Source organism: Poromitra crassiceps (assembly GCF_964638095.1).
Source record: "Poromitra crassiceps genome assembly, chromosome: 18".
NCBI classification, from domain to species: domain Eukaryota; kingdom Metazoa; phylum Chordata; class Actinopteri; order Beryciformes; family Melamphaidae; genus Poromitra; species Poromitra crassiceps.
The window spans coordinates 5,542,147-5,554,915 of record NC_139636.1 but is presented as its reverse complement, the minus strand read 5'-3'; the positions used below and the strand labels follow the sequence as shown (position 1 = coordinate 5,554,915).

General features: G+C 42.4%; 1 protein-coding gene across 1 annotated transcript in view; it reads right to left on the bottom strand.

The window, feature by feature from the left end:
* Positions 1 to 6,673: 6,673 nt before the first annotated feature.
* Positions 6,674 to 12,769, bottom strand: part of necab2 (N-terminal EF-hand calcium binding protein 2) — a gene marked incomplete at both ends in the record, with an annotated part of 233,051 nt that continues 226,955 nt past the window's right edge. The window contains 3 exons of the mRNA XM_083654659.1: positions 6,674 to 6,702; positions 11,208 to 11,299; positions 12,204 to 12,281. Of these exons, the coding sequence (XP_083510785.1) occupies positions 6,674 to 6,702; positions 11,208 to 11,299; positions 12,204 to 12,281 (199 nt within the window). The remainder of the gene's footprint in view (positions 6,703 to 11,207; positions 11,300 to 12,203; positions 12,282 to 12,769) is intronic.

Below are 12,769 nucleotides of genomic sequence, written 5' to 3'. Positions count from 1 at the left end.
CAAACCAAATTTCCCAGGGACCTCCCTAAAATATAATTTGCTGATTTAACCCATCGATTTAACCATGCAATAGCAGCAGAAAGGATAAATAACAATAGGCTACTAGCTGGTTCAAAATAGACACACACGGACACACACACCTGCCAACATTAGGCTGTGAAAAAGAGGACGACTGGGAAAAAGTTTTTTTTCTTCTCGCCAAAATGTAGCCTAACTTTGGAGTGTTATTTAGCTACTTCCTGACAAGCTAGCATGACATGGTTGGTACAAATCCATTCCTTAAGTCTTCTAGTTTCATATGATACCAGAAACTTCACTCTGGCTTTAAAACTGAGCCTGCTGCAGCCTCTGAAAGTAAATGTTCAAAATTGTGGGGTTTCCCAAATATTGCGATATTTCCGAAAATCGGCCCAATCCGGCAATTGCTCAGGGTTAATGTGTATGTAAAAACTGTTGTCTGTGAAAAATCTATATTAAAAAGAAAATGCAATTCTCTGGCGGACCACCAGGCGGAGTGGTCTGCGGACCACAGTTTGTGAACCAATGGTGTACATGATGTGTGTAAATGCTCTCATGTTCTATCTGTTTTGTATGTTAATAAAAAGAAGAAAGGAAATGTATTGTACTTGTGTCGCTGCGTTCCATCTTGAGATTTGTAGTCGTGTGACTTGCAATTTCATTTGTCGTCCATGTCACAAGTTAGCATTTAGTCGTGTGTGTGCAGTGACTCTTGCATAGTGAATAAAATACTTTTATAAGGAAACCCTTGTTTCTTGTGTGTTAGTGTTCCCTGTTTGATCCACTGTGTATATAAATTGTTTTATAGGAAAACATACAGGAAGTCAATCATTTGGTATTTCAATGATGGCAATGAACAATGTGTAAAGAGCTGTTCCTGAATGTCCCACACAAGTGATCTGTCGCGTTGAAATTGTGAATGGGACAACTGCAGTATTACGGTTTCTCTCACTTTCATGCTCATCAAACCATTTAGCTTGTGTCCTCTAGGATTGTCATCCGGCAGAATAGAAACTCCACCACAGGATGAACATGCTCAGTGAGAATAGCTTTGCAGCATTTACTTTGCCCTCTAAAACCGAGGTTCTCAAATGTTTTTCAGCCAAGGACCCCTTACAAGATAGAAAATATACCGGGGACCCCCTCATTCTGATTTGTGATTTTAGGCTAAGCTTCATTGTTTCCACGGTAACGTGCTTGATTTTTAAATTGATAGGTTTGTTAGATTAGAATGTAATCCATTAACCATTTTAGTTTTAAAGCATCAAATATTTTCGTTGAACTATGAAGCTTTTGCAAAAAATATATATATATTTTTTTTTTCCTGTAAACTTTTCGCGGACCCCCATTTGAGAACCACTGCTCTAAAAAGGTCAGAAAAGGCTCCCGACACCATAACAGATCCAGCAGAACCCTTCACCGTGCTCACTCTGAGTTGTCATAAGGCCTTAATATTAATATCAAATCCACCAAGTCATGAAGTCATTTCAGTTTTGTACTTTTATTGAATTGCATCACTCTACATCATCTAGAATTTCAACAAGGTATTCTTTAAAGACCAAATATATTACTTGCATCCCTGCAATAAGTCTCTACACTTAAGAAGAGAAAGCGGTTTTACTTAAACATACATAAGAATTATATTTTTCATTAAACATTGCCATAAAAGTGAATGTTCATTCTTGTATGCCATTTTTCTATTCATATATATATATATCATTTTTTTTTCTATAATAGATTTTGTCTCTTTTTGTCTCGCTTCATAGGAATACTAGAAAAGAAACAAGAAAATAAGTTAAGAAAAGCACAAAATCCATTGAAGAGTAGCATGGCCTAAGACTACGGCAAAGAAGTTACTGGACATTCAGTTTTGACATGCACTCAGGTTGAAGGATAGAAAAAAATACAGCCATAGAAGGGAAGAGTTACGGCCTTGACGTTGGTCGATTTGGCAAGTTCCTGACTGGCTTGGTAGCGCACAACACCACTTCCTGCTTGCTTATACACTCGTCCTATCCAGAGGCTGCGCGTCAAGATACCGCAAAACCAGCTGTCTAACATACCTCCTTGTTTCCGGAATCATTCGTGTTGCCGGGCAAACATTCCGATCAAACGCGTACTATTGACTGTATACTATTGGCTACGTTTTCAACGGCATTAACTCTTTCATTGTATGACAACGCACAGGTTTGCACTGAGGAGTCGGAGGTTAGAAGAAGAAGAAAAAGAAAACAGGTTGCACAGTCTGAGGAACGTTCAGGAATGTATCAACGGGAAACAGTATTGGCATCTTTGACAGTTCACTAGCTATCTACCTCATGTCCACAACATCCACAGCAGGAGAGTCCCCCTCCTTTAGAGCTGATGGGCTGCATCCAGCTGGGCACAGGTGCTGGAAAACTATGGCTATCGATGTGGTCTGTCAGTCATGTCAACCTCAATCCATACGTTATGGCTTTATGCGTCTACTCGGAATACAACTGCTCCTTCCTTGAACGCAAACGAGATTTGACAACAGCTCGAAGTGCAAGTCGTTTATTTTTTATTTTTTTTTAGATTTCACAGATAAAGCATCACCATCATAACATGCCTGTTCTGTAATATACGTTTGTTTGAATTGATCATAATAATATATTTCTACTCTTCCACACATGCCCCGCTAAGTGCATCCCAGCGGTCTAAAGTGAGGGAATGGTGCTAGATCAATATTGTATCAGTTTAGCTGGATCCTCATTAGTCGCTACCAAGGCAACCAACTACCTACTCCCGTCTCTAGGGGTCCCTACGGTCTACTGGCAGACAGACGAGCTGCCGTTCACAGGTAGAAGAGGAAACAGCAGTGAGGTGGACACGGCAGATGGCACCTTTGAAAGGTGAATAGAGAGCTATATAAAGATGGAATGATTCATAAACAATCAAATCTTGAAGATAAACATATCACTATTATATTTCAGTCATGTCTAAAATAGTCTCATCATACTCAATACACTATATACTGTATCTTTAAGTCACAATATTCATTCGTTTTTTTTACATTGTGCTTTCCGAGTGAGAGTCTGATTGTGTTTTACGTTGATGGGCTTGTAGCGGTGAAGTCATGTGTTTTTGAGGATTGAGTCGGGGTTCTTCTCACAGCTGAATCGGAGGTGGCTCTTGTTTTGCACTTTGACCTGGACTTGGCCTCAATGTGCGTGTGTGAGATTTTTCAGGTTTAGAACAAAGGTGAGGTTCACGCCTCCAGAGCTCCAGAGACCAATCGGGACTGAGCCAGAGGTGGGCCACATCAATTTCCAATCAATCCACCAAGCACATGGGAATGGCCAAACCTAGTCCTCCTGACCTTCATCCAACACATTGTCAGGGTCACGGGGAGATGGAGCCTATCCCAGCACACATTGGGCAGAAAGCAGGAAGTCTCCACTCCGTCAGACCCGGTATGTCTTGGACGTGTGGGAGGGAAACCCAGGCGAGCATGCAAATCTCTAGCAAGGATATTCTTGCCTAGTTGTTGTTTTTTGAGCACTGCCATTCCCAAGTTCTTCAAGGAGCTAGTTTTTCATTTTTTGGCAGAACATCCAACCAGAAGGTGATAACGAGGCACACCTGCCATACAGTGTTTGATCAAGCTTGGCACAGATCTGCATGCAGGTTCTACATACTGTGTGACCTCTCCTCTCCTCTCCTCTCCTCTCAGTCGTGGACAAGGCTAAGTATATACATGGTCAACACAGCTGCTTCTCTGTATATTAAGAGATGTGAGATGATTGATGTATCTGCTAAAGTACGCTAAGCGTTGTGAAGTCTTTTGGAAGCTATTTCCTCCAGCAACGGAACAAACCTCTTCTCCAGCATTTTGACAGGATTCGCATGCAATCGGTGAAACTGTCTTGGTATCACCGTGGGATCGCAACACAAGACGTAGTATGTCGTAGCAGACCTACTCTGCGAGTTCCTTCAGTGGCGGTTTCCCTGCTTACTGGGAGTTCACATTGCATCGAAAGAGAAAGTCATCGTTTTGAAAACCCCTTCCGACCTCCCCTACCATGTGGTGACGTTTAAGGCTTTAGTAATGTCATTCAGATGCGTGTCTCGGTCTGAAGCTTCCTATTGGATCAATATTCGGATTCAAACAAACTGATGGGAGGAGCTGCAATGCCTATTCAAAGCCACCGCCCACTTCCACGGAGGAAAAATGTGCCCCGTAGCACTAAAAAACATCAATAATACAAATATAATCAGACTAGAAGAACAATGTTTTCATATGTAAAATCTCTACTAGACTTATACGGCTAATATAGGCTACCCATCGCCAATTCAGATGTTAGAATACAGAAACGGAAAGGCAAAAAGAAAATAAACTTGAGCTGCGTGATGGAGAACAGTGAATTGCTACCTCTACAGTGTCAGTATCTCGCTAGTTATTATCTAGCCTATCTCTTCTGTTTCAAGGTAGCAGTGGACTCGTTCATTAGGTCAGAAATGATTCCCTTGACGGCAAAGCGATGTGTTCATCTCACCTCCTGAATGACCCTGAAGGCAACGCTCGACAGAGATTCATCTCACCTCCTGAATGACCCTGAAGGCAACGCTCGACAGAGATTCAACTCTAATCGCCACATCGTTACGGTTGGACATGAGATGAGAGCTACATGGAGAAACGCATCCTAAACTCATTCACCCCGAAATGTAGCCTAACTTGTTTCTGCTATGTAGGTGGCAACCAAGTCTTACGTGGGTGTTACCGTGGTGTCACCGTGTCTTTGTGTCACACTGACTTAAAAACCGCTGTCACCGTGTCTTTGTGTCACACTCTGTGACTTAAAAACGGGCGTCGTCTCCAACTAAACAAGTGAATTAGGTCTGCTGATAGGATACCTTGTTTCCACAGGAGCCATTTTGAACGAATGTTACTTTGACTTGGGGTGGGTGCGAAACACTTTCTTGGAGAGCAATTTCAATTTCAATTTCTCAGTTTCCCCCCTGGGGGATTAATAAAGTATTTCGTATCGTATCGTAATTTCAGCCCGGCTATATGTCCTACTGTTGTGTGCCAAGATGCACTTCATACAGATGTTATGTACATTTATCCTTCTATCCTATCTTCTTCTAATAAATTGTGAAATTTCACAGATTCCAAACTGAAGTTTTAGAACCAATGAATGTGAAGAATCCACAGGGATAGGCCGACAGTTCAGATTTTGAAGGTAAGCTAATATATTCGGTGGACCTATCTAGTAAGCTAGCTAATCTTCATGCTGAATTCACGCAGTCATTTGTTTCTAAAATTGCTAGCTAATTGTCCGTTAGTCACATTGTATTGTTGATTTTGGGCCGCTAGGGGGCGGCATTGACAATGCATGGGACTGACCCAAGGGTGGATCTACATCACTGGTGGGGAACATGTTTACCATTCGCTTGTTTGAAAACTGTTAGGACTATATGAAGGCTTTACGCAAGGGCGTAACTTTGGTTTGAGAAGTGGGGGGGACACAAGACCAAGACTGTTTAGGGACTCCAGTATGCCGAAATATTCAAATAGAATAGATGAAAATAACACATTTATGCAAAAACTGCATTTTCTTTATTTTGTATGTGTTTGTTTTTGCACGAGATTAGCATTAGAGTGGGCTTGTCTGTAGAGGGGAGACTCGTGGGTACCCATAGGACCCATTCTTTGAAAATGGCCATGCCCGTTTTTCCCTCGCCCCAAATTGAGCCTAAATTTTGAGCGATATTTAGCCCCCTTCCCGACGAGCGAGCTAGCATGACATGGTTGGTACCAATGGATGCCTCAGGTCTTCTAGTTTCATATGATACTATTATCTTAACTCTAGCTTTAAAAATGAGCCCGTTACTGCCTCTCAAAGACAGTAATGTCGTTCCGATTTTTGCATTAAAAAACTGGGGGGGGGGGGACGAAATCTGAATTTTGAAAAGAGGGAGGGACATCACCCCCCCCCCACCCCAGTCTCTATGGAAATTTCATCCTTGGCCTTATGTGTTGACAGAAATTCAAAATGGCCACCATGGGAATAAGGTCAACAGCAACAAATTTGACTAGTTATACTACATGATGCTTTGTGGGGTTTTTTAACCCATCCGCATGTGTTTAGTTAGCGACAACAAACCCTGTAATTTCAACACATCTTTCCATCTATGTGAAATGAACATCTACCATGAAATGACAGCTACATAGATGAGCTCTAAAATATCTACTATCTATCTATGGTAAACCCAGACCTAAATGCTTGGCCCCCCCAAACGCATGACCCAAAACGCTAACTGCTACATGAAAAACTCCACCCTGGGGTCCTTGCTACATGACACACAGTCCACCGTACAGTGGCCCAAAGCTACTCCGCGAGGTGAGCAGAGCACCAAACCTCCCCAACACCTTGAGCCAGCTAGCTACCACGGTGAGATGCGAACGCACGTAAGTAATCTCACTTTTTTTTTTAAATGCACTGTGCATCACAATATTCACTGCAGTTGACACCATTCAGTTGCACTGTGTAAACATGTACTTACAAAAAGAGTTAAGGGGGGTGGGGGCTGGAAGGGGGGAGAAATAAGTGGGAAAGTGGGAGGTTGAGGGAGGTGGGGTTTAAGGAGGGAGTGTCCAGGAGTGGTGGCATGTGGTTGAACATCTTCATGCTCAGTCCCTGTGCAGGCTGCACCAGGCGGCTGCAGAGAGAGAGAGAGAGAGAGAGAGAGAGAGGGAGAGAGAGGGGGAGAGAGGGGGGGGGGAGAGAGAGAGAGAGAGAGAGAGAGAGAGAGAGAGAGAGAGAGAGAGAGAGAGAGGGAGAGAGGGGGAGAGAGTTACTGAAACGAGAATAAGCAGTGGATGGGGAGCCGTAAAGTGCAGAGGAAACGGAGAATGAATGGAGATGAGGAGAAATTGAGATTGGGAGAGGCAGAGGATGAGAAGGACAGATGATGAAGGGCAGAGGATGAAGGACAGAGGATGAAGGACAGATGATGGTGGCAGAGGACAGATGGATAAAAAATGAGCATGTTAGAGAAGAGGTACACAGCTAGAAACACTTACTTTTATACTTGAGTACATTTCAGAGCCTGTACTTTTTTCCTTTTACTTGAGTAATTAAGTTGAATCAGTACTTCTGCTTTAGCTTTACCAGTCTTTTTTTTACACAAATAACTGTACTTCTACTTAATCAGAGCAACAATGTGATTACATTTGGAATGACAAGAAAAAATGACACGTCAATAGGCTAAGTAGGCCTAAATAACTCAGATATAGGGTCTGCTATTGTAACATTCCATATAATGAAGTATCTCATGCTTGTTGATTTAATGATTGTTTTGCACCTGCTGCTCACGTTTGAGATACTTCTGGCTCGCCTGGAAAGAATGTGGGAGCAGCCGAGTACAGTCAGCCAATCAGAGGCAGAGAGGGGCGGGTCATGCCTTCGCCTAGCCTTTGCCATCATGGGAAAAAAAATATCGCTCCCCCTTAGGTCATGGATGACATGACAGGCTCCGCCTCAGGTCATGGATGACAGGCTCCGCCCTCAGGCCATGGATGACAGGCTCCGCCCTCTAGTAGGGTCATCTGTGGCACTTCCGTGACCGTGGAGAGCGAAGGTCCGTTTCTCAATGGATTTGTCATCTAGGAGGGTTAATAAACAAATTTAGCCGGGGTGTATTTTAAAAAAAGGCGGGGAAAATATTTGAGAGACCAAAATCCAAAATGTCTGCCGTGGAAATGAACTTTTTAATGGTTTGACCTACAATGATGCACAATACATGGTTTCAGAGCTTATTCTGGTCAAGGAATACATATTTGGTGTTTATATAATGATTTGACTTATTTTTGACCTTCAAATCCAAGATGGCTGCCAATTTTGAGCTCTAAAAGGCAGTTTTTTCAAAATCGTCATAGAGCCTTCATATTAGGCTTGAATGACAGGTCTTCTCATGATGAGTTGAATAATATACAGTATAAGTACACAGAAGTAATCTCTGAGGTCATTAAAGTCAATGTTTGTGTGTAAACAACAGTTGCTGATTTGCGGTTTCCCATTAAATAGGGTAGGCTACTGAGAATATGGTGTCCAGTTCATCCCATCACATTTTCATAATGAACCAAAAACAATTTTGCACTATAGCCTAACATAAAATAATATTCTGTATGCAAAGCTAGCAAGGTTAGTTGCTTGAGCTGAATTTAAAGGTCAACTCAAAACAAACAATGAAATTAACTTTGAAATTAAAACTGAATCCTAGGCTACTAAATTTCATCAGCACACAGTAAAGGAAACTTGTCTTTGAACTCAGCTGACTGTCTAGTCCTAATCCCTGTTGTGCAATGTCCCTTTTCAGTGAAGTTTTAGTTTTTGTTAAGAGTATGGACTTTTAATCTTGACCTTGTTGGTAGGCAACGGCCCTTTTTCAGTCAAGCATTTTCAGATTAGCTCAGTCAGTCTGTGAAGCAGTCAGTGTCAGCACTTGCGCGAGCTCGCTTTTTCTCTAACTAATGTTAACATTACACACTTTAAGACACTTTGTTTGAGGATATAAAAGGAGGTACGGTGGTGTAGTGGTAAGCACTATCGCCTCACAGCTCGAAGGTCGTGGGTTCGATTCCCACCTGGGACGATGTGAACGCTGAAGGAATGCGTGCCCGTCCGCATGTCCTCGAGTGCCCACCGCCCGGGTGGGGTCGTCAAAAGGGCCTTTCTGTGTGGAGTTTGCATGTTCTCCCCGTGCCTCCCGGGGGTTTCCTTCATATAGGAACCCCCTTCACCAAAAACATGCAATATCCTGGTTGCTAATGTGGTTCCTCCTCTGGTCGTTAAGGGCGCCTGTTCAGAGGGAGGGGAACTGGTTGGAATAGTGTGAACCTCCCACGTGCTATGTCCTACCGGTGAAGCTTCCCCTGTCAGGTGAAAAGAAGCGGCTGGCTAACTGCCCATGTCTCGGAGGAAGCATGGAGCCAGTTTCGGCTCTCCCCAGATCGGCAGAGGGTGGAGTAGCAACCAGGATAAAGAAATTACGTTAGCACTAATGGGGGATAAAAATGGGATAAAAAATCGGGGGGGGGGGGGAATATATAAAAAAAAACTTTGTTTGAGGATATCAACGTTATTCACTAGTCTAAAGATAGTTCTACCATCAAGAACATATAAAACAAAAGCAAAAACAATTTTTATTTGCAGAAGTCATCATTGATATTTGGTGTTAGCTAACTTTAGGTAACGTTATTATTTTTAGCTAAAGTTAATGTTATCTGTCTCCACACTTCTGTCAACTGACATATGCATTTGCTTTTGAAAATAAACAGCGTATAACAGCAATATAATATAACAGTAATATAATAGCGAGTTGCTTTCCCTCCCAATGAAAGACAAAGCACACAATGTCCTATGAATGTGTCCTAAAATGTGACAAGCCTTGCAAGCCCACCGATACAATAAATCAAGGCAAATGGGACAGCTTACAATTAAAAGCCCAAGACTGGTCAGGACTTGATAAATTTGATGATGTTTACACCACCACCTCCTGGGAAGATGGGCCAACCAATCGGTACATGCATTCGTCATGTTATATTTCTATTTAATCTTCAGTTATGCTTAAGCAAGCCAGGCTGTTTATTTTCAAAAGCAAATGCATAATGTCAGTTGACAGAAGTGTGGAGACAGATAACATTAACTTTAGCTAAAAATAATAACGTTACCTAACGTTAGCTAACACCAAATATCAATGATGACTTCTGCAAATAAAAATTGTTTTTGCTTTTGTTTTATATGTTCTTGATGGTAGAACTATCTTTAGACTAGTGAATAACGTTGATATCCTCAAACAAAGTGTCTTAAAGTGTGTAATGTTAACATTAGTTAGAGAAAAAGCGAGCTCGCGCAAGTGCTGACACTGACTGCTTCACAGACTGACTGAGCTAATCTGAAAATGCTTGACTGAAAAAGGGCCGTTGCCTACCAACAAGGTCAAGATTAAAAGTCCATACTCTTAACAAAAACTAAAACTTCACTGAAAAGGGACATTGCACAACAGGGATTAGGACTAGACAGTCAGCTGAGTTCAAAGACAAGTTTCCTTTACTGTGTGCTGATGAAATTTAGTAGCCTAGGATTCCGTTTTAATTTCAAAGTTAATTTCATTGTTTGTTTTGAGTTGACCTTTAAATTCAGCTCAAGCAACTAACCTTGCTAGCTTTGCATACAGAATACTATTTTATGTTAGGCTATAGTGCAAAATTGTTTTTGGTTCATTATGAAAATGTGATGGGATGAACTGGACACCATATTCTCAGTAGCCTACCCTATTTAATGGGAAACCGCAAATCAGCAACTGTTGTTTACACACAAACATTGACTTTATTGACCTCAGAGATTACTTCTGTGTACTTATGTATATTATTCAACTCATCATGAGAAGACCTGTCATTCAAGCCTAATATGAAGGCTCTATGACGATTTTGAAAAAACTGCCTCAAAATTGGCAGCCATCTTGGATTTGAAGGTAAAAAATAGGTCAAATCATTATATAAACACCAAATATGTATTCCTTGACCAGAATAAGTTCTGAAACCATGTATTGTGCATCATTGTAGGTCAAAGCATTAAAAAGTTCATTTCCACAGCAGCCATTTTGGATTTTGGTCTCTCAAATATTTTCCCCGCCTTTTTTTAAAATACACCCCGGCTAAATTTGTTTATTAACCCTCCTAGATGACAAATCCATTGAGAAACGGACCTTCGCTCTCCACGGTCACGGAAGTGCCACAGATGACCCTACTACTCAGGCCAGTGTCAGTTGTATTGAATGGTAGCATTTGCAAAGTATACACCAGAGACCGCTCTACTTTCAGCACTTCTCAGAATGGCTATGAGCTTCAAGTAATTACATGGCCAATAGTCTGACTCACTATTAAAGTATTAAATAGCCTCTGAGGATTATGAGGGTACTGCATGATCACATCCACGTACTCCTCCATGACCTGAATTGTGTTCTATAATAGAACAATAGAACTTCTATTGTGTTCTGCTCAAATTTGTTCTGCCTTGCTTTGCTCTATTCTAATCTATTCTATTCTATTCTATTCTGTTCTATTCTAGTCTATTCTAGTCTAGTCTAGTCTAGTCTATTCTAGTCTAGTCTAGTCTAGTCTAGTCTGCTCTGTTAGTGTTCTGTAGTATTGCATCACTGACCTGGCACGGCTACAGTAGACACGGCCTCCGGCTGGCAAAGTGTGTCCACCTTCACATGCTGAAAGGCTTTGGTGGGGGTAGACTGGAGGTGCCTGGGAACAGAGGAGAGGGTGAGAATACACACACACACACACACACACACACACACACACACACACACACACACACACACACACACACACACACACGCAGGCATTCATTCACACACGCTTGGATAAATGCACACACACACACAAGCACACACCGCTTAGCCCTTAGCCTTTACTGTACGAGTTGAAATATTAATGGCGATGAGATGCTGGGAGCTGTAGGGCAGAAGCTGGGCTCAGCAGACAGCTGTAGGGCAGAAGCTGGGCTCAGCAGACAGCCACATCAGCAGCCCATCCTCGTGGCCAGTACCAGCACCATCACTAAATCATGATGAACTGATGTAACTCAAGTGCTTCAGCAGCTTCATGATGACCTGATGTAACTCAAGTGCTTCAGCAGCTTCATGATGACCTGATGTAACTCAAGTGCTTCAGCAGCTTCATGATGACCTGAGGCAACGCAAGTGCTTCAGCAGCTTCATGATGACCTGATGTAACTCAAGTGCTTCAGCAGCTTCATGATGATCTGACGCAACTCAAGTGCTTCAGCAGCTTCATGATGACCTGATGTAACTCAAGTGCTTCATCAGCTTCATGATGACCTGATGTAACTCAAGTGCTTCATCAGCTTCATGATGACCTGATGTAACTCAAGTGCTTAATCAGCTTCATGATGACCTGATGTAACTCAAGTGCTCTGGCTGTTGCTGTAGCTCATTTTTAGGATCATTCATTTTGTTCACGCAAAGCTGCTAAATGCGATCGGGCTCTAAAGCATCTTAGCGCGAATCACACAACATGTCAAATCATTTAACAACGGCGTGGATAATAATGAGATATTACTAGCTGTGCTGTGAATGTAGATTTACTGTGAGATGAAGATTTTTTTGGAAGGTTGAACACTCACCTCTTCCACTCCTCCTCTCCATCCCAGAACTCATAGACCACAAAGGATAGACCGTCTGGCAGGCGAACTGCAGTCACACTGGAGTGGAGAGGATAAGGGGTTAGAGGCGGTCAGGTGGAAACGGAGGGATGATGGTGGGAAGAGGAGGTGAGAAGGAGAGGTGTTGTATAGAGTGATAGAGTAGTGGTGGGTACGTCGAGAGAGAGAGAGAGAGAGAGAGAGGGAGGGGGGGGGGAGCGGAGAGATAAGGTAATAGCAAGGAAGGTAGAGAGTGAGCGTTATAAAAGGGGGAGAGAGAAAAGAAGGGAGGAGCAGGAGAAAAAGAGAAGAAGCATGGAGGATGGGAGGATGTAGAGAACACGAGGCAGCAGCAGAGATTGCTAATAGACCCTTTTCACGGGGGCCATTTTGTGTCAAAAAGGCAGGGTAAACACAGGTGCAAGCAAAACACTAATGAGGGTTTCCAAATTCCAATCATGGAAGTTTGAAACACTCATTAGTGTTTTGCTTGCACCTGTGTTTACCCTGCCTTTTGGACACAAAATGGCCCCCGTGAGAAGGGTCTA